Source organism: Chrysemys picta, chromosome 6 (assembly GCF_011386835.1).
Source record: "Chrysemys picta bellii isolate R12L10 chromosome 6, ASM1138683v2, whole genome shotgun sequence".
Lineage (NCBI taxonomy): Eukaryota > Metazoa > Chordata > Testudines > Emydidae > Chrysemys > Chrysemys picta.
In genome coordinates, this window is record NC_088796.1 from 127,986,944 (window position 1) to 128,009,688 (window position 22,745).

The 22,745-nt window shown below is 44.7% G+C and overlaps 1 protein-coding gene across 5 annotated transcripts; it reads left to right on the top strand.

Annotated features, from left to right (window-relative positions):
• The first annotated feature begins 4,264 nt into the window (after positions 1-4,264).
• Positions 4,265-21,990, top strand: FUT10 (fucosyltransferase 10). 5 transcript variants are annotated; one of them, XR_010588729.1, is made up of 6 exons: positions 4,265-5,064; positions 8,935-9,329; positions 11,344-11,635; positions 17,148-17,983; positions 19,940-20,248; positions 21,525-21,990. XR_010588729.1 is itself a non-coding variant. In XM_024109276.3 (5 exons), exons 2-5 carry the CDS (start codon positions 9,249-9,251, stop codon positions 20,171-20,173), a joined length of 1,443 nt encoding a protein of 480 aa, XP_023965044.1. In that variant the 5' UTR covers positions 4,266-5,064; positions 8,935-9,248; the 3' UTR covers positions 20,174-21,990. The 5 variants fall into 5 exon arrangements, 2 of the variants coding, with proteins under 2 accessions (XP_023965044.1, XP_023965045.1); XR_006176612.2 differs by having other exon boundaries at positions 8,981-9,329; XR_006176613.2 differs by having other exon boundaries at positions 8,981-9,329; positions 21,528-21,990.
• The last annotated feature ends 755 nt before the right edge of the window (positions 21,991-22,745 follow it).

Consider the following 22,745-nt stretch of genomic DNA (forward strand, 5'->3'; position numbering starts at 1 on the left):
GCGTAGCATGCCAAGGGTTGTGTGTGTCTGTGCTGCGGCACCAGTGGAGTAGGACACTTCATTCAGAAGGGATTAAAAGGATGAACTCTAATGTGTGTAAAGTGTTTTGAAGTCCCTAAGTGAAAAGTGTTATAGAAATGCCAAATATTATTGTATAGTGAATTCAACCTACATAAGGGAGATAAATGTTTGAGCACTGGGGAGAAGATGCATTGAAGTATATTCCATATGAAGGCCGAAGCATAGTGTGGTGGATAGGGTACCAAACTGGGAGCCAGGGACTGCAGGGCCTGATTCTCCATTGCCATGCACCTTGTGTGGTCATTTACACCAGTGCAAAGTGAGGTGGGTGTAAAACGCTCCTTCACTTTGCACTGCTATAAATGACAATACAAGGCGTAGCGCAATGGAGACTCAGGGCCCTTGGTTCCATTCCAAGGCCTGCCACTGAACTAATGCACATCCTTGGTCAGATTACTTCTTTGTGCCTTTGTTTCCCCTCCCATTCTTCATCTGTCTTGTCTATTTAGACTGCAAGTGCTCTGGGCCATAGATTCTCTCTCACACTGGGTTTGTACAGCGCATAGAACAATGGAGTGCTCATCTCAGTAGGTGCCTATAGGCATGACTGAAATACAAATAATATAATGTAGTAAGGGACTAACCAGTGTAAGGTAAAGAAAGGCTGTTCTGAACTATCGGATTATGAATAGACACACAAAGAAAACAGAACAGCATACAAAATGGGAGAGCAGATAACCCGAAATAGCTAAAATAATTGTTACAAAATGCAGCATATAAAATAATAAAACAAGAACTCCAGAAAAACAAGAGAGAAAATGTAACATATGCTGGAAGAGAGCGATACAAAGGATGGAGAAAAATTTCCATCATGCAATTTCCATGACACAGTCAAGAGAAATGGCACATAACCACGGGGAAGCATACAAAAGCACATAGAAACGCTGGGCAGGGAGAAATGAGCACAAGCAAAATAATTCTTGGTTTTTAGACAAAACTTGACCAGAGAAATATAAAGAAAATATAAAGCAAACTAAAAATAGAGATATCGACTCATACAATAAGTTTCAGCGTAGCAGCCGTGTTAGTCTGTATCCGCAAAAAGAACAGGAGTACTTGTGGCACCTTAGAGACTAACAAATGTATTTGAGCATAAGCTTTCGTGGGCTACAGCCCACTTCATCGGATGGATGCAGTGGAAAATACAGTACCAAGTTATATATATATATATACACAGAGAACATGAAACAATGGGTGTTACCATACACACTCTAATGAGAGTGATCAGTTAAGGTGGGCTATTATCAGTAGAAGAGAAAAAGAACTGTTTGTAGTGGTAATGAAAATGGCCCATTTCCAGCAATTGACAAGAAGATATGAGGAACTGGGGAGGGGGGAGGGGAATAAGCATGGGGAAATAGTTTTACTTTGATGTTATTGGGCCAGACCCTGAGCTATGGTGCTTTACACCAGCTGCGGATCTGGCTGATGACACTTTGGGATTATGAACGATGACACATGCAAGGACATTTCAAGATTAAAAACGAATGATGTGAAGAAGATAAAATTAATAGATCCTACACTGAGGGAAAGGCAGCCAAAAATATAAGGAGGATAATATGGATGTGGACATAGAAATTAAATTAGAATATTATTACATCACCCAGTCTCTCTCTGCCAATACCATTGCTTCCGACAGTATGTTTCCTGTTTTAGAAGTCCTAAGCAAAAGGGTTTCCACCACTTCCCAGGGGAGATTATTCTACAGCCTCATACACCACGTTGTCAGGCTTTTCATGATGCTTGGACCACATTTTCTTAATATCACCCCCTCCCACTCAGTTATACCCTCATCTATCATATTAATTTGAATCTGCCACTGCCGGTTTTTACTGGGAATTGAGGGATACAGCCGCTAACCATGATGTTTATTCTTTCTTGATCATTCTGCTTTCGGCAGGACTAACCCCCTGTGATGCTGAGCATGTTTTATATAATGCATAATTTGCTCCTGTCTATACAATCCTTGCTAAATGTTTATTTTGTGCAAACTGGTCAGGTGAGAGGCTGCAGTAGCAGCTTAATTCCTCTGGATGGCAGAGCTGGACCACCCACATACCCACTTTCTCTTTTCAGACTCTATAATGGTGTGACACCAAATCGCTATCAGCATTAACTACAAGGGATACTCGGTCCAGAATGAACGTTGTCAGACTATGAAATATGGGGAGGTGTTATTTAAGAAGCAAAACATTGACCGTCTCATGACCATCTAGCTGCAGAATGAGGGCCTGATCTAAAGCCCTTGAAATCAATGTGACCTTCATTGACTTCAGTGGACTTTGAATCAGCCCCTAAATTCTAATTCTGTCTGCTGCACCCTGACTACTCATCGTATTCAAAAATCACGAGAGACTTAAAAATCACGAGATTTTTGAGTTCATTTTATTTGTCTTCTGGTTCCTGACCATTTAGGGTGCACTCGGATCATATTTTCAGTCTCTGCAACCATGAAGGCTAGAAACTTACTTAAAAAACCATGAAAGCTGAGATTTCCAGCTAATAACAGGACTCCAGGGGCTGGGCCCTTAAGAAAAACATCAAATATTTCAGACACGTGCTAAAGTTCTGAAGGTAGCACCACAGACTGAGAACAAACAACGGAGAGGTGCGCTGATGTTATTCAGACTCCTAAAATATGTCCCAGTAGTTTGGTGGCAATTATTATGTGCATAATAGCAGCACCCTGAAGCTCCAAGAGAAGACAGAGCTCCATTGTGGTAGGAACTACCCATACATGTAGCAAGACAATCCCTGCCCCAGAGAGCATACAGTCAAAATAGATAAGACAAAGGGTAGAAGGGGAAAAAAAGGCACAGAGAAGGGAAGTGAATTGCCGAAGGCCACACAGCAGGTCAGAGGCAGAGCTGGGAATAGAATATAGGCTTCCTGCCTCCTAGTCCAGTGTTCTAGTCACTAGACCCCATCTGAGAATCTACATCTATCTTGTGGTTATTGCATGCTCTATGCCACACAGTAGTTGACCGACAGGAACATTATAAATGATGTTGGCACTGTTTGCTAGACCATATCGCCACAAGCTCTATCTAAAACCAGGTGGGGTCGGGAGCATGCACCATCCAATTAACATTAGATTTCCTAAGTCAATGCTCTGCACTACAACAATGTCCATGTCTATTCATACAGTTCTACAGCCAGTCCTTAAAAATGCCTGTGCTGGGGAAAGCTGTCATTTATACCCTTCCATTCCCTTCTTCTAGTGATCCTGTCTCCCTCCCTGCCCCCCTTTCTCCATCCCCTTCTTCCTTTCCCAAACCATCCACGTTCCCCATCTATCCCTCCCACCTCCCCAACACCACCAGCCCCCCTGAAGTCCCACCCAAACTCTTCTCCACGCTTTTAAACTGCTTTGCCATTCCAGTCTCCTCTGCCATAGCCCTTCCACTACTACCCGTTTCTCAGTTCCCCATCATCATTGAGCCCCCTCCCCCACAGGGCCGGCTCTAGGATTTTTGCCTCCCCAAGCAAAAACAATTTTGGCTGCTCCCCTCCCCCCGTTTTTTTCTTCCCCCTCCCCCGGCCCCGCCTCAACTCCGCCCTTTCCCCAAATCCCCAGCCCTGCCTCCTCCCCCCCAGGCTCTCAAGCTTAGGAGGGAGGGAGGGATGGGGAGAAGCGGCGCGCGCGCCGTGGCCACTCGGGGTCTCCCCCTCCCTCCCTCCCTCCCAGGCTCTCAAACCTGGGAGGGAGGGGGAGCAGCGACGCGCGAATCAGCTGTTTCGCGCGCCACGGCCGCTCGGGATCTCGCCCTCCCTCCCAGGTTTGAGAGCCTGGGAGGGAGGGCGAGCAGTGGTGAGCGAATCAGCTGTTTTGCGCACCATGGCGCGCGAGCGGCACCAGCAGTGGAGGTGAGCTAGGGCGGCCGTGGCACATTTTTAGGGGCGGCAGGGGCGGCATTCTAGCACCAGCCATGCCACCCCTAAAAATGTGCCGCCCCAAGCACCAGCTTGTTTTGCTGGTGCCTAGAGCCGGCCCTGCTCCCCCACAAGATTAATTACATCACACACAGGCTGGGCTCGTCTTGAGCCATCAGGTGCAGAACAAGACACCTATATTCTGGGGGAGCAGGGCATTCTAATTCCCCCCCAAACACAATGCACTTGCCCCTTTGATGTTCCAGGCATAAAACATGAGATTTTCTAATTTATACAAAAGAAACCCAACTCAGGCCAAAGTAACCTGCTTTCAAAAACAAGCACATCTTTAATCCAAATAATGGAAGCAACTTCCATAGGCTTCTTCGTCCCCGAGAGCCTGAGTTCTCTTTGCCTGTGTGTAGCACTTCCACCTACACAGAGTGCTCGCAGCTTGGAATGGTCCTGCGTTACATTCCCTTTGCTCAGGAGTAGAGAGATGCACCAGGCAAGAGAGAATCGGTCTTGCCATTTTTATACTCGACATGTCAACTTTATTTCCAAGTGACACATCTGATCACAGACTTCGCCCAGTTTAGCCTGCCCTTGGCCTGAGAAGCACAGAGCTCACCACACACGCCAAACTTTTATGACGCATTTCTTTTTACAACTGAACAACCCTCCTGTGGCAGAATACCATGAATCTAAGTCCTGTTAGGAGACTGGGACTGGCTAAAATAACTGCAGTTATCAAAAAAAGAAGTCAGCAAAGAGAACAGATTTTTGCTGAGATCTCCTTGTCCGGGACTTCCAGGAAGTGCAATCTTCACAAAAATGATAGCACAATTAATGTTATTAGACTCCTGAGTTTTCCTTTGCAGAACATTCGGGATCTAGAAAAGACTGGCCCTGCTTTGCAATAGGACTAGTGAAACTCTGGAAACTGGATTAACAGGAACTGGCCCCTCTCAGAGGGATTCTCTGCATATTTATTTTGCTAAGAGAAATAATCTGAGCTCCAGGTTTTTATCCTGATCTCGAACAGCTGCACAAACTGAAAGTAAAAAGCGCATAGCAACAATGGCATAAGAGCGCAGCAGTTTTCCTGAGGTAAGGAAAAAAAAATCATCACTGGTGTGGATTTCTTGGTTATCTAACAGCATAGGATGCAGTGATGCTGAGAGAGATGCAAAGAGCTGCCTGCAACCCCGTAAAGGGCTGAGATGGAGAACAGGGTCAGCAAACCCTAGAGCCTTTGATTGCTGTTATGAACTGGATTGTTTAAACAGATGTAGTTGGATGTTGGAAAACAAATAATCTCCGTGTATTGCTGGGCTGTAAAATCTGGCATTTTGAATAGACGAGGTTTCCAAAATGCATTTGTGTGAATTTAAATGAGGCTGTTTCGCTCCAAAGGAGACTCAAAGTTTGTAATGTATTCCAGTCATGGCTCAAATCCCAAGCGTCTCCACCCATTTTGAAATTCATTGGACAGTCCTGATAGTCATAGGTGGCCAGCTAAGCTTTCAAAACAACTAGGGGTGCTACCATAAAACAAATATTTACTGTTACCACTATTTGAAAGTTCTGCACTTACTTTGGGCATTGCAGATTCAGTATGCTGGCAGAACAAGATCCTGTAATACCATCACAGATGGCAGACACAACATGGCAGTACTCTGTGGAGAAAGGAAATGTCACCCCCCTCCTCCAAAATTAGCACCGCTAGCCTCATTTCTGGCTGGAATTCTTTACTCAATCAGATTCTTAGTTTTGGTCTAAGCAGGAAAAGAGACGGTGCATTGTATTAAAGACACTGAACTGAATTCTGTTGTGCTCTGGATGTAGATATTCTGGATTTACACCAGTCTAACAGAGGGTAGAATCTGTGCACTTTGTTTCCTGTGCACTTCAAGCACTGCAGTCAGCCCTGGAACAAGTGGCTTGATTTTCAAAAGTGCTGAGCGCCTCGGCAGTATTGCCAACCCCAGAGCATTCGGAAATCATGAGACGGGCCTAAAAAAAACAAAAAATACATGTTGTGTTCTTTGTCTTCTGGTTTCTCAGCTTTCAGAGTGGACTCATGTTTTCAAACTCTTCTCTGCAGCGAGAAAGATTATTTGAAATGTACGATTTTAGAAACAGAAGCTGAGATTGGCATGTATTCATGTGACATCAGGAGCTGCAGTTTTAATATAAATGTCAAATCCACGAGGCATGTAATAAAAATCCAGTGTTGCCAGCTCTCGTCAAGTCACCCGTACGAGCCTAACTTCAGGCAACCATTTTTAGAAGTCCTGGCATTGCGTATTTCACTGCTTTCCCCCTCCCTTCTCGAGGGAACACCGTGCCAGATTTCCAGGAGTACTCGGCAGCCAGCACTCCCACTGAGGATAATAGAGGCACTGAGCACATTTAAAAAAGGCCGGTTCATTTAGGTACCTAAATGGGAACTCAGCTCTTTTGACAATCTTCCTATCGTGAGACGAAGCACAAAGGTGTGAATGCCCCAAAGGAGTTAGGCATCCGCGTCCCAGGTTTGGGCACCAATGCAATGCAAGCAACTCCAGCTAAAATCCTATAGGTGCCTAACCTCGCTCAGCTCCACAGTTTTTGCAGGAAAAGTTCCTTAGGCACTTACGTTTCTGCCTCTGAGCATGTGAGCTCAGGGCCGGCTCTAGGTTTTTTGCCACCCCAAGCAAAAAATTTGCCGTCCCAAGGTCCGAGAGTGCAACTGCCCAAGCAAAAAAAAAAAAAAAAAAAAAAATGGCAGGAAAACCGCCCGTGGAATTGTGCTGCCCCAAGCGCGTGCTTGCTTTGCTGGTGCCTAGAGCCGGTCCTGTGTGCACTGCTGCCTCCTTGTGGGTGTGTGGGTGCTTAGCTCCCATATAAGCCTCAGAGAGATTCACAAACCAGGGCCACCTACTGGATCGGGTCCCTCAGGCAAGTTCACAGTGATGACAAACCCTTATAACTTTTAACCCCGTGGTTAGGGTACCCACCTGACAGTCTTACCATGCCACCTCTACCGCTCCACTGTGGCTAGGCGGCGCTGCCTTCAGAGCCGGGTGCCCGGCCAGCAGCCGCTGCTCTCTGCCCTGCCTTCAGAGCTCACCCCATCCCGAATACATTCTGTGCCCCCCCAGTTTGAGAACTGAAAACTGTGGTGCTAGCAGCATGGCAGGGGAGAGCGAGCAGAGCCTGTGGAAGCATGAGCAGCCCGGTGGTGGGAGCCCTTCCTGATTGGGGAAGGGTGGCTATAGGGGGTAAGGCAAATTTTGGGGTGACTATAACCCCGCAAGCCACCCCTAGCACTGCTCCTGTTGGTGTGGGCCCTGAGTCACTGTAGATTGAATAGGCCCCCATCCAATCTGAACTGGCTCTGTACACCTCCATCAAAGTCCTGGAATGCAAACAAAAGCGTGGGCTGGAGCCATTACGCAGCCTTGTTTGGTGCCGTTGGTGACAACAAAGGCATCTGATGAGTCGGCACAGTCCATCATCCTGGCCACTGTGGAATAAGTGAATAACAGCAATTATTTTCTTCCCTAGCGAGTCATTGTGTCAAAGGCCTTGATCAGGTAGTTAAAGTCCCCCCACTTGGGTGGAAATTCATAATTCTGTATTCAGTGCTGGGTTTGAATGGTGTGTGGTAAATAAGGTTTAAGGCCACCTATTGAATGACGATAATAGAGTTATTGAATAACTACCTATTCACTGAAGGAGGCCGGGTCCTGTGGAAAAAATAGTATGTGATTACGTAATTAAAGTCTGTTTCATAAAATACATGGAAGTAAGGGGGTTAAATTAAGTTTGCACAAGCAGCCTTAATTCTGGCATTTCCTAACTTTTGAGTGCTTAACTTTGTAATGTGAATATGCTTTTAATGTAGTGGTTTTGGATGTTTTATATTAATATTAACTGTTGTACACAATGAAAATATTAATGAGGAATTCATTTGAATGTGTTTTGTTAACAAGCAGAAAGGTACAAAAAGTCTAGCGCACTCCAGAGGGAGGCCCTTGTAAAGAGATATGGTTGAAGACATTTTGCTTTTGGTCTCATATCTCAAATATAAAATTATTGAACCATTTAAATATTAATCTTAGTCTATGAAATATCCAAGGCTTGATCTTCACTACAGACTTCTGTTGATAGGGTCTCCCAGCTGAACTCCTGATGTAGTTTGCCTCAAAGAGCTTTGAAACCGTCTAGTTTCCCATTCATCCCAAGGTAGAGATGTATGTCCTCTGGCTCAGTCTGGTACCATGCAGGAGATCTAGCACCCGTACCCCCCCCCCCCCCCCGCCATTGTGTGCAGCCAATTATACTATGCAAAGGGCATGTAAAACCCTCCCACCTCAGCATGCTAATAGTTCAGTCCTATGCTGCACAGATGGAGAACATGGTGGCAAACTCATTGGGCAACATTTGCTGCTGCTGCAACCCGCTTCCGTGGGGTACCGTTGAGAGGGGGAGTCACAAAGGAGCCAGTCGTAGTTCCATGATTCTAGGGCCAGTTTGAGGCCAGCCAGGCACAGAGTAGAGCAACCTAGTGGGTGCTTTAATCCTCTCCAGCTGGTGATGTCCACAAGGGGACTGTCTCTAGGCACTGTCTTGATAGCAAGGACAAGTAATAAGAAATGGTTTCTGATGGGGCGGATAGAGGTGTTTCTCACTCTTGTTATTGGTTCTCAGGCTCGTAGATGTTGGGTAAATTGTCAAGCTCTGGTCATTTACACCTGTGTACAGTGAGTGCAAATCAGAATCTTCCGCTCAGTGACATAGGTGTTTTTACAGGTATTTTGCACACAGGTCAATGCCTATGAGGTTCATATGAGTGGAGAATCAGGCTCTGTCTAGTTTGTTAGTGTGCTTAGCTGGCCTGGCTTCTATCTGAAACGTATGTAGTAAAGGTATCAGCTAAGTGCATCTCAATGTTCCACCTGGTACTAATTTTAACTGTACTTTTGTTTACAGCACATAGGTTTCTAATATTTGCCCCTTCACTCTGTGTTTGATGTAGCTAGTGCATCCACCTCCAAGGTATCTTTGGTTCAAAACGCTGGTCTGATGTCTACAGAAGAACACAGTCCTGTCTAGACACTGAACCAAACACTGAGCTTGGAATACAGTCCTTGATGGAGCCTCCTTCTGAGCAGCTGTGGCCATTGAGAAAAACAATGCCAGAATGGGAAGGCACGGCAGGAATGACTGAAGCTGCAGGAGGAGCTGGTATCCCTGATAACAGGCCTTGACCACCACTTGGCACTCTGTGTGCCCGGCAGCGCAGCATGATTAGAATTGGGAGGAAGAGACTTTGGGCATCTTTCTTCTGCTTTACGGCCTTCTTTTTTCTTCTTGTTACACTCCAGGTACTGTTAATCCTCAGATTGGGTAGCTGAGGAGTTCTAGTCGGGGAAGGGAGGGAAAAGAGATGTATGTGGTTGCACTCCAACTGGTACACAATTCTGGCAGGACAAAGATGCCATTAAAGGCCCTGAATATTTTCATTAATAAATAACACTTTCAGAAGAATCCGTGTAAATAATTTCTATTAGTTGGGTACTTCACTGAGAGCACAGGGCTAGAGGGGAAAGATAAATGAATTAATAACTTACTTACAAAACAAGGAGAAAAGACAAAACCCAAGGGCAAAGAATCACTGTGGGTAATAAGGGCTTAGAAAACTTTCAATGACACTAATAATTAGGGCATCTTGTATAAAAAATGAAGACAAAAGGCCACAATTCATTTAAAGTCTGATCTTTCTACTTTTTTATTATTATTTTTTAATTAAATAATAATTTATTATTATTATTTATAGGCATTCATCAGTAGCCCTTCTCCTCCAGAGAAATGACATTTTGATCCATGTTTAAAGATGTCTAAAATCATTAATACGTTTGGACTCAGCTACTGACCTCAAACTGGGGCCAGGAAGCCCTGACACAGTTGACAGAGTTGAGAAAGTGTTCTCAGAGCTGGGTGTCTCCCGGAGCATTGCCTCCAATGCATTGACCTTCAAGCATAGTATCACAAAACTCCTAAATCCTGGCTGTTTGGACCTGCAGCCATTCCATAGTAGCCCGGGGCTTGTCATCTCCCATGAGATAGGTGGGGCCACCTGTTAAGTACTGGGACAGTAGACCACCAGGGAAACCTAGGCACTGCCGCAAATGGTGATGGTGACTCTTTCTTCCAAGTCCGTACTGACCCAATGGCCATTTATGGTGGTAGGAAGCACAGCGTCAGGCCAGCAAAAAAGTCTGATATGAAAGATAAATATGTTCATCTTTTCCCATGATATATAAATAATCTTACCTATTGCAGAGTATATTTAATTAGCGCATCTTTGGGCAGCAGAAAACAGGCTCATTCCTCCTGCAGTATCTTCAGGGCAGTTCCTCCTCTTCCCCTGGAGAAAGCTGGGGCTTCATTTCCCCTTTCCCACCCCAAAATTGTTCTTCATCCTGCATTTTGCTGGTCCTCTTCTCCTGAAGTCTGAGACCCTCCTCTCTGCCCTCCAGGATCTCTCTCAGTCTGCTGTGTGCCCACTTCCTTCCACCCAGAGCAGCTGGGAGGAGAGCAGTGGGACGTGGTTCTGCCTCACACCATGGCAGCCGGCACAGCTGAACCAGCATGGCAGTATCTTAATTTGCTGCTGGCTTAGACCAGACTGGCCTTTATTAATAGACAGCAACCATGGCTAATGTAAGTCAGTCTTGGCTTGCAGTCAGACTCCTCTAGGCTGCAGTCTCAATAGCTCTCACAAGCTAAGCAGGTTCATTTGGTCTGGCCAGGAGTTGAATTATATAATCATAGATATTAGAGTGTAACCCTCCCCCTTGCCCCCAACTATTAAGCAATCTCATCCTTCGCCCTGTGCACAAAGAACCATTTACAGTGCAACGGAACAAGGGTTTAGTGATCCTACAAAACCCTGGGGCAATTTTGTGTATTCTTGAGCGCCATCTACTTGCCTCTTCTCTTGTAATTTCACCGTTTCCTGACACCTCCCTTTTCTAGAGCACGCCTGTAACAGGCAGGGCTAGTTTTAAAAATGGGCCACCCTCCATTTTGTAAGTCTTTACCAGACAGACAGCAGAAAGTATATTATAAACCACTGGGGCCCCTCACCAGCTTCAAGCTGAATAATTCACTTTGTCTACTTAAATTCCCTTTACAGTTTCAAACGGGTATAGTATTTTTCACTTCCTATACTAAAACAGCCATGAACTGCTGCTCAATGCTAGTAAACAGCTGCCAACGTTCCCCAAGAGATGGCTGCGTTTCACTGACAAACTTTCCACAAGGAAATTAGCGTCTGCTAGCCAAACGCTGTGTCCCTGGCCATGCAAGTTATGATGTATGTGTTTTTCTCCAAAGGTGGTTCTTGAACTGGGCAAGTCTGAAAGGAAGATAAAAGTCTCCAGTTTACAAGATGGTTCATTAAAACTGGAGGAGCAGCAGAAACATGCATATCAGTTTTTTAATAAACAAGAACTCTACAGCAATACCAGGAGAGTTTTAGATGCGGACAGATACCCTATCCTGCTTTGGTGGTCCCCGCTGACTGGTGAGACTGGGAGGTTAGGTCAGTGTGGACAGGATGTCTGTTTCTTTACTATCAAGAGGACCTACCAGCATAATCACATGACAAAAGCCTTCCTCTTCTATGGTAAGGAATTGAGTCATTTTCAATGTGTGACTATTTCTCTGTTATTCCCCTGCTATTTCTCTGTTATAGATCAAGTACAGAGCAACTGTAAACCTTCACAGCAAAAGTTGTTAAAGTCTCTCTGGTGACAAAGTGCACTGGCAAGTATCTCCACTTGCACCTAAAGTGCAGTTCTACTCTGAAAAGTGATCCTGTGAAATGGCGTTGTGGAATTACTTGTGTATCGTCTCTCGCTGACTTCTAGATCAAATGTGCTCGGTTTACAGGTGACATGGACATTCTTCTCCCTGCCAGTCCTGAAAACTCAGCCCCAGATCTGAGAGTCAAGGTTGTTTCTTTCCTAGCCTCGCCCATTTGTCTTATGTGATACCACGCCATTCCCTTCCATGCCAAAGGGGTAGCGAGTTGACTGTGAGTGGAACTCACTAAACAATTATCATTGACGATGCCCAAAGAGTAGAATCTAGTTCTCTCTCTGAGCCGTGTTGGCTCTGCAGTCAAAAGCAGAAACAACATTTTTGTCACTAATATAAGCAGCTATAACTCAAAATGCATCAGTTAAGAAGCTGCAATTTGTACAGAGTTTCTTTTTAGAGAAAAACTGCATTTTATGCATTTAGTGCAAGGAAGATTTTTTTATTCTCTGACTGTAGGCTGCCGTCAACTAAAATATCTGATATTAGAAGACTATTTCAGGGTTCAGTACCTTGATTCATTAGCTCAGGGGGGCGCATGTAGTTTTTGGGTTGTTTTTTTTATTTTTTTTGCAAAATGTGAACCACAGGAAACAACTGGCTTGTGATAATCAGTTAGCTTTATTTAACTGCAAACTTCCCACCTCTTCCATTCGGAGAGCTCTAAACTACACCAAATTCCAAAGGATAAGTAGGTCAGTTTAGTGTATTAGGGAGGCTGTGCTGAAGCATGAATGGGAAGAAAAAATTAGCAAAAGAATCAAAAACTGACCCATTTTAAATAAAAGGAAACCAAAGCTTACATCACATGTATACTATAAAGTCTGTGATATTTCTGGCCTATGACAGTGCTTCTGTTTGCCACCCCCAGCTCTAACAGAAATACAAGTGGCTCATTGGACCAAGCTTGGGGAGATGATTAAATATACTTAATTAAATTGGAATTAATATATTAGCAAAAAGACCCTCCAAGTCCTTTTTTTAAATCATGACGACAGTGCACATTTTGAAACCTTTTGCAAAGGCAAATTCAAAAAGGTTTGTTTTTAAAATAGCAGGGAATGATCTATCACGGCCAGTCAAGCCAGACTCCAAGCTCGCCTATTATATTAAATGCGGAAAAGAAACCCTATGTTAATGCAAGGTTGTCACATATTTAAACATAGGAAAGTTAAGGAATGCATAAAGCAAGCTCTCATGTTAGCATTAACTTGCCTTTATTGTACATTCTGGATAAGCTTCTCAGAAGGGCAGCCATCTCTTGGAGGGTGCAGTTTAGTACTGTGAAGTTTACACCTGCCATTGTCTTGTGGGTGGAAATCTGGGTGTTTGTATCTCAAGATCTCAACCTGCGGGCCGCTTGCAGCCCAGTCAGCACAGAGCTGTGGCCCATGTGACATCCTCATGGCCATACAGATGCGGCCCACAATGGTAAATAGGTTGCGAACCACAGCTCTAGATACCGGCCAGGGAATTGCATCCTCAAAGGAGGAGCGTCCCTGCTCTGCCTCTGAAATTTTTGCCTGTGGATATTCAGAAGATTTCGTGCCTTAAAGTGAAAGAAGGTGCTTTTCGGTGGAATTGCTTTACTAGCAATACTTGCTTTTGTTTATGGCGAGTCATCCCTCTTTACTCTCCCAGGCATCCTGTGTGGGTGACGTCTCGAAAGAGGCACTGCTGACCTGTCACAGAGGCCCACTCCTCTCCTCAGAGCTCAGGATTCTGTTCAAAAGGTGGAGAGTTGCCCCAACAGTGGATTTTACTCCTGCCCTTGGGAGGGTTTCCATGCAGTTCCCTTTTAAAAACTGGGATCACCGCGTTTACATTTGCAGGGAGAGCTCCTGCTTCCTGTGGATTTAGGAACCAACTAAGGGTATGTCTCCACTGCAGTCAGAGATGTGATTGAAGCTAGGGTAGCCATTCTGGCTAGCTTTAATGACAAAAACAGCGGTATAGCTGTGGAGGAATGGACCCCAGCGTGGGCTAGTAATGTGACTATGTACGTAGGGTCCCACATGTGCTGAAACTCGCGCTTTGCATTTACATTGCTATTTTTAGCCACACTAGCGCAAGTAAAGCTAGCTCAGGTATCTCTCTTCTAGCTTCAGTCACACCCCGGATTGCAGTGGAGACAAACCCTCAGAAGGTTCTGCCAGGAGCCAAGGCGCTGGCTGCTAGAAGTGAACCTCTTGGCGGGGGTAGCGTCCCCACTACCAAAGCCGCAGACATGAGAATTCTAAGGGTACGTCTACACGGCAGTTATGGAGTGGGATTGCAGCTGATGTGGACATACCCAGACTAGCTTTAATCCAGCTGGCTTGAGCACTGGAGCTGAGACGCCAGGCAGTGCATGCTCAGTAGAGGCTGGGCATGCAGCTTCACTGCTCTGGTACCTGAGCTAGCTAGATGAAATCTACCTCGGGTATGTCTACACGAGCTGAAATGGCACCCGGTGACTGCAGTGTAGACATACCTTAAGAGCCAGGGGAGTTCTGCCCTGTCTACCCCTGGGGGATGAGACCCTGTGTGCAAGGTGCCTTCAAAGGAGCAGAGCCTTTTCATATCCCCCATTCCCCTCTGCATTTTGCCACGTATTACGGGTTTCCTAATTAATACTTTGGAGACTATAATTATGAGCGTTTTCCATCTTGTTCCACCTTCATCTCATCATAATCTTATGAATTCCTCTTTGTCCCACAGTGGCAGGTACTGTCATCATCTCTTTAATCCTTAAAAGTTCTTTGTCTACCAGCTTGACCAAGATTAAGTGTGTGCTATTGGAATCAGTCATTTCAGGGCTTTTACCTCAAGTACAGGCTTCCCTTTGCCTAATTCTCCTCTTCTCAGTTAGTCAGTTTTACACTCCCATTTCCATTCCCTCATCTCACTCTGCTTTCTCACATCCTCTTTATAGTCCCGTTTTTCTTGACACCTCCTCAAAGAGGAAGTGTACATGTAAAAGCCAGCGAAGTCAAGGTTACTCAGAAGTCTATGGTATTTCACTGTCCTCTACTCTTTAGCTCTTCCTAATACCACTTGAAAGCATGTTTTAAAAATAAAATAGCCCTCATGAGCTACTGTTCTAATAATTCAATGCTAGCAGCTCACATCGCAATAACACAGCGAAAACAGAAACAACGAGGATCATTTTCCTATGTGCAGTATGATGCCTCATCGTGGGAACATATGGTCACCACACAGAATCACATGTAAAAAGAAGAGGATACAGAAGGCTTTAGCTCCCCTGAATACCATCCATTGTCATTTATGGCTCTTGCACTATTGGTATTAGGATTTTATACTGCCCCCTATCACTGTAGGAGCTGGTTCGATTGAAGGGAGTGTCATTCTTATGATGGGAAGTCTTTTTCAAAGAATCAGGTCTTGCTGCGTTTCCTAAAGATGGTCAGACTTTGGCTTCACCTGATGACCTCTGGACGTTGTTTCATGGCCAGAGCCTCTCGATCGAGAATAATGATTAAAATATAATCTCCAAACTGCTAGCACTTAAACTACAATCAAATATATACCGTAGTCCCCAACCAATAAGGAGTTGTCCTAATATAATTTTTTTAAGCACTTTGCAGTTAATCCTAAAACACAAATCACAGACTTATCAAATGAACTTCACACAAGAAGTCCTGGAGCGAGAGCGTCTGATTTACCACCATGCTCTGGCTGCTTTGGGTCATTCTAGTGATGCAAAGCAGCCAAAAATCCAGTCGAAGGGGACAGTTGAAAGGCCAAGTTTATGGCTACTTTGCATTGTTGGAGTGGTCTGAGTGAATCTGTCCCAAATTTCCATTTGTCTGGATTAATTCTCTTATCTGTGATAACTCCTCGATATTTGGTTACTAAAGCTTTCGGAATAATGTCTTACTTTTTCTTTCAGAGTAGCAGCCGTGTTAGTCTGTATCCGCAAAAGAACAGGAGTACTTGTGGCACCTTAACAAATTTATTTAGTCTCTAAGGTGCCACAACTACTCCTGTTCTTTCTACTTTTTCTTATCCTTGGGGGTTGGGGAAAGTACAGTTACTTTAAAGGTAAATGGACACAAGCTCCAATAAGCATGTGTAATTATTGGGGTTACTGTGTACCCCAAACCATAGGGGTGCCACTAGCATGCCTGGTGTACCACATTTTGCAGGCAAGCACAGTAGGTGCTTCAGCAGGTAGGCCTTGTAGGCGCTAGCCCTGGTGGGACCCAATAGCCAATCAGACACATGGCTAAGGAAAGGTTTTTACTAGGGCTGGCAGGAAAGGAGAAAGGTTGCCGATACCCTGGATACAGAGGCTTAGATACAGTTCAAAGTGAGCAATTGTGGTTCTTGTTTGGGCCCCTGTGGACAGTCCAACTGAGAGGCAGGGTGCTTCAGGCCTAGTGCCTGGGGGGCCCTCTCCAGTCCAGTCTGTACTCAAGCAAATAAGCATCTGCAGGCTTCCAAGCCAGGCTCAGTTAGTGTCCTTCATTGCACTGGCTCCCTGCCCAGCTGCTGCTGCTCCTCCAAAAGCCCCACAGAGACCTGCACCCCGCTATGATGTCCAGCAGTCACAGCCTGTCCATTTGTGGCCCTGTCAACAGTTCCCAAGGCGTCTCTTCTGCTTCCTGCCACTGAGTGGCTCCCACTTCTGAGTCCCAAACGGGGCCCTGCCACATCCTTGTTCAGGACCTTACCTGGCCAGGGGAAGGGGATGTACAGCGAGGAGGAGGTGGATAGGAGTTGAAGTCCCCAGCTTTGCAGATCCACCACACATGATTCACCTTAATGGTAACTCGTATGCTCCAAGGCCTATAATCTGAGAACTTGGTTATACAAGACCATGTGGTACAGATACCCACATCCTCACACTAGTGTTTATTGTTGTGCTGTAATTGTTGGTTTCATAATTAGGACTATTGTATCTGGAATTTTATTTCGACTCTGTGGCCCATCGTTCCACAGAAGAAAGTAATCCTGTTATTTCTAAGTGTCTTACAACAATTAAAGATAACAACAAGTCCACTAAAATGCAAAATTAACACAATCCTTTTCAGCGTATCTAATCTAAAACACTGCTATTCCATTACAGAGTTTACTGGAAATATTAAGAGGCCAGTTGTGCCACCTTTACTTATGGTGAGTAGTACCTTACTACAGGACTAGTCCTTTTGCAGTCAACAGAACTTTACTACACATACAATCATATTCATTGTGAGTAACAGTGGCACAGCTAGGCCTGAAGTAATTTACAAGGGCCTTTTACAGTGATTTAAATTTTTTTTTCCTAGTTCAATATATTAAGGATATGGCTAGTAACATTATTTGTGTTTGTCTAGGTACTGACTTTAATATAGATAGCTTACCCCTCCCTCGTAAACGCCATCACGACTGGGCCCTTTTCCATGAAGAGTCGCCCAAAAACAACTACAAGCTCTTCCACAAACCAACCATCACCTTGTTCAACCATACAGCTACCTTCAGTCGCCACTCCCATCTGCCGCTGACTACTCAGTATCTGGAGGGCATAGAGGTCATAAAGTCTCTGAGATACATGGTTCCGTTGCAAAAGAAGAATAGCTTGAGAAAAGGACTTGCACCGCTTGTGTATGTGCAGTCCGATTGCGACCCTCCTTCAGACCGGGACAGCTACGTGCGTGAGCTGATGAGCTACATCCAGGTGGACGCCTATGGTGAATGCTTGCATAACAGAGACCTTCCCCAGCACCTCAAAAACCCAGCCTCCATGGACGACGGTAACTTCTATAGAATACTTGCTCAGTACAAATTCATTCTTGCTTTTGAAAACGCAGTTTGCGAGGATTACATCACTGAAAAGCTCTGGAGGCCCCTCAAGTTGGGCGTGGTACCAGTGTACTATGGGTCCCCCAGCATTACAGACTGGCTTCCTAGCAATAAGAGTGCAATCCTTGTAACAAGATTTTCACATCCCAGGGAGCTGGCGCACTACATCAAGGCACTGGATACAAATGATCAAGAGTACGAGGCCTACCTAGAATGGAAAGTGAAAGGGGCCATCTCCAATCAACGACTGCTCGCTGCTATCCAAGAACGCAAATGGGGAGTCCAGGATATCACGCAGGACAATTATATTGATGTGTTTGAGTGCATGGTGTGTAATAGGGTGTGGGAAAACATCAGAAGGCAGGAAAAGGTACTCAACTCTCATTGGGTTTGGGGTTGTTTTCTTTGAAGTATAGCTAGCTTTGGCAAACAGAATCTGACTGATCTTCCAGCAGGGCTAAAACTCCGGTGCCATGCTGACATACACAGACTGATATACACTTTATTAGAGAACACTGCCTCATAAGTTCATCAGTTACAAACATGAGGGGCCACTTGTTAGGGTCAGAGAGTAGTTCTGTCTCCTGGGCCTCTCTCCTGGGATTACTAGTTGTGGTGGATTTTTCTGATAGGGACACAGCACACCTGGAATTAAACTAAAACCACAAACTCATTTAATGTCTGCCTCAATCATCATGCAGTAAAGATGGGCAGCCACCTTTTCAAAAGTGGCCACTGATTGTAGATTCCACAGCAGTTTAGGTGTCCAATTTCAAGCACCAAGAATGGAGGTGCCCAAAATCTATTTTGAATTTTTTCCCCTGGGTCATTTATCAATATGGATTGAATTATTTTTACATCTGTTTATCCAAATCAGGAACTTTGCTTACATTTACATTATCACACAATCTGGCTTGTAATTCTGTATCTCCTCTGCTGTTTTCTACTGCGGCAGTCTGAACTGTAGCGCTTTCTCATCAGCCAGCAAGGGGAAACAGAAAACTCTTAGGAAGATGAACTGTACTCCTATGGAAAATGGGACTAAGAATACTCATGTTGTTTTCAGCTACTTGTCTGTTGATCATTAGTTAAACGGGAGTAAAAATTTTGCCATGCAAGTTATTGAGCATTCAGCTTATCTAGGATTGTCAGTTCTATGGAGCCTTTAACCTACTCTGCAAATTTCTGGTCAGACAACCTCTTTTTTGCTTAACCATGCAAGTGTAGGAAGCAGGTGTAGGAGAGAGTAACTATAGAACTGAAAGCTGAGATTCTCCTAGTTCCCACATTGCTACGTCTCCCTAACCAAGGAGGCTTCCAGGACCAAAAGGCCCGCTGAGTTCACCAGTGCCTGCTTCATAGCTCCTATCACACAATGCATATATATATTGAAATGATAACAATTAATTGCTAAACTCTTAAAGTCAGACTCTTAGCTGGTATAAATCAGCGCAGCTCTGTCGAAGTCAAGAGAACATCATCAATTTCTGGCTATTATTCTCTGATCCTGAGCCATTGAAATCAGTGGGAGCTTTGCGAATGACTGCAATGAGCATAGGATCAGACCCCAGAACCGGGATTAGAATATGGTGCTGAAATGACTCAGTGGATTGGTAGCTACAGGGAACCCTTCGCAGTTAGGTTGTCAGTTCAGTGTAGCCCAATTCTGTCTCATCTGGAAGCTTTTACCATCGGATTCCTTTTTTTGGTGGCCTATATGAAAACTAATTTGGTTTCAGTCCCGTTCCCAGTGAAGAGATGTCTCCCTTCCGAAAATCAGTGCCATGACTGCCACTCTCATGGATACGAGAGAGACAACGTGGTAATATCTTCTATTGGACCAACGTCTGTTGGTGGAAGAGACAAGCATTTGAGCTGACACAGTGTCCTGAAGAAAAGCTCTGGGAAGCTCGAAAGCATCTCTCTTCCACCAACAGAAGCTGGTCCAATAAAAGGACCAACCGGCTTGTCTCTCATATATCCCAACACGGCTACATCACTGCAAACACCTCATGTGGATGGGCAGGGAGACCAACCTACTCTTTCACTCTCCAGGGCATTGTTAAGGTACATCCTGTAGGGCAGGGTAGGGAAGTTTTCGGTTTCACTGCATGTGCTATGCCCATTCTATCAAAGCACTCAGGCAGGATACAGTCCAGAGCATGAACTTCACAAAGGGGTGTTCCTACGGTGCAAGGAACAGTGAAATATTCTTTCACTGAGAAAGAGAATTCGGGAGCGGGTAGAATACTTTCTACTAATCAGTGCAGCTATCCATGACCTGGAGTCTAATTAAACCCTTCCTGTGTTTCTCCTCCATTGCCAGGGATTGTCACCCAGGAGATGGAACGCACAGGTTAACCACCTGAGTTGCCCGAAACCTGAGGCTTTCTTGTTCTCCTCTCCAAACATACGCTGGACATCTCTGCAAGAGATGTGGATACCAAGCTTTGAACAATCCAAGAAAGAAGCCCAAGCACTGAGACAGCTGGTGGAAAGGAATATGAACTTTACAGCTCAGGAATTTTGGACACTTGTATTCAAAGAAGAAACACGATAGGCTATCACACAGAGTGAGCTCCCCAAAGGAGTCAGCTATGTAATATTCTTTTGCACGATGCCTTAACATTTGTAGGTCAGTAAGTACAGGAAGGAGTTACATTGTCCTGTAAGATAGAATGTCATAGGTACAGTACTCAGTAAGTACTGATAAACTACAGAATGACCCTCAGCGGTCTTTTAAAAACTGTATTTTTATACTAATTGTCATTAGCTTGGACATTTGAGCATTAAGACCCCTACTCAGGAAGGTGCTTAATGCACATGCCTGATTTTAAGCATATGAGTAGTCCCAGTGAAGCTAATGGCACCACAATCACTTGCTTAGTATCAGGCCCTTCCTTGCAGACCTAGCAGAACCAGGCCCTTCGCCTTCTCTGATCCAAGCTCCCACATCGCTGGGTTGACACTCACAGGCTATGGAATAGTTTATACAATCACATAGGTGTGACCTCTGTGGCAGAGTGCCTTTGAGGCAGGTGTAGCGATCAGGTCTGCCGCTCAGTATGTCTATTTATCATCAGTCCTCTCGGCATTCACAGTTTGAGTTCGGACTTGGCAAGCTAAAACGTCCTGAGGCTGAGTAGGAATGTAAAATGCATCAGTATTTAGCACTGGGAAACTCCATCTGCTACTGCCCGGGGACAGAAAGAATGAAAAATGCTGGGTAAGGTTTAACCACCATCTCCTGTTTAAAACATAGAACCCTATGAATTTTTGCCCTCCAGGGGGGGTCACTCCAGACTAATTAATTCGGTTTATTCTGTGGTAATCTATTTTCATTCACTTAGACAATAATAGCCACACAAAGATGAAAGGATGCGATTGGGTGAAGCAGGGATTAAATGAAGGGCCTGATCCTGCTGCAAAGCCTTACCTATGTCGACACTAGACATGCTACAGTAGCACAGCTGCAACAGAGCTGTCACAGAGCCGAAGTGCCTAGTCCCCGATAGGAGCAAACCCATGAAGCATATCGGATATCAATAGGTATGTCTACACTGCAAAAATAAGCCCCCCAAACCAAATCAAAACTGTGCAACGAGTCTCAGAGCCTGAGTCAACTGCGGGACTTGTGCTACGGGGCTCAAAATAGCAGACGAGGCGTTCCCACTCAGTCTGGAGCCCGGACTCTGAGACCAGCCCAAGTGGGAACATCTACACTACTATTTTTAGCCCTGTTGCATGAGCCCACGTCAGTTGACTCAGGCTCAGACTGGCTGCCTTGTTTTTGGTTTGCCGTGTAGACGTACCCTTACATGCAATCTTCAAAAAATTGCCCGTTTTACCTTTTAACATAACACCAACAGCTGTAAAATATTGCTTTGTTTTCTCTCTCTCTCTTTTTTAAGAAGCTGTGAAGAGGGTTAATGCTGCAATGATCAGGCCATCTGAGAGCGATGAACTAAGCATAAAGTAGGAGAACAATGGAGTAACTAACTTAGAAATCTTACACTGAATCAACGACTAAGAAAGTAATTAAAGAAATCCAATATAAGAATTCCTGTGTTCATTTCTGTGCAGCGCGGGCCCTGCTCACACTGCGGGTGAATGACTGGGCTCTCTCCTGCACACAGAATGCTCAGATGGGGTGGCACCCATTGGAGATTCAGCCAAATCCGTTCTCGTGCGAGGCATTAGAGCAGGGGTCGGCAACCTTTCAGAAGTGCTGTGCCGAGTCTTCATTTAGTCACTCTGATTTAAGGTTTCACGTGCCAGTCATACATTTTAATGTTTTTAGAAGGTCTTTTTCTAGAGGTCTATAATATATAACTAAACTATTGTTGTATGTAAAGTAAATATGGTTTTTAAAATGTTTAAGAAGCTTCATTTAAAATTAAATTAAAATGCAGAGCCCCCCAGACTGGTGGCCAGGACCCAGGCAGTGTGAGTGCCACTGAAAATCAGCTTGAAGGCGATAGGTGCTGCACACTTATCATGTGTGTGATGCTTTTTACCAGTCATCAGCCCTGTGTCTGCCTGCCAAGAAATATGGTGATATAGTGAGTGGTCTCCCATCTGCCTTTATGGCAGTGGATTGGGAAGAACAGCACATGGGGCATCTCTGTTTGGGCCTTAAGACATTGACTGTCCACCCCAACACATTCCTTCCATCTGCTCTCCCGAGCAATGAAGTATAGCCAGGGTGGATAAAAAGCAATGATTTAAAAAAAAAAAAAATCAGATTTTTTTTTATTTAAATCGGATTTTTTTGATAGTTTTTTTCCTCAAAAAAACATTTTATCTAAAGATAATTTTAATTAAGCTACATTATAGCTCAAAGATATCTCATCATGGAATACGGATTATAAATTCTAATTCTATAGTATGAGACAATATATTCATGTAATGTTTAAGAAAAGTTTTGTAAAGGAGTTCTAATAGTTCATGGATTAGGGACCCAATCTTAGGGTTACCATATTTTAAGCTTCCAAAAGGAGGACACTCCACGGGGCCCCGCCCCCAGCCCCGCCCCCAACTCCGCCCCTTCCCCAAAGTCCCCGCCCCAACTCCGCCCCCTCCCCTGCTTCCCGCAAATATTTGATTTGCGGGAAGCCTGAAGCAGGTAAGGG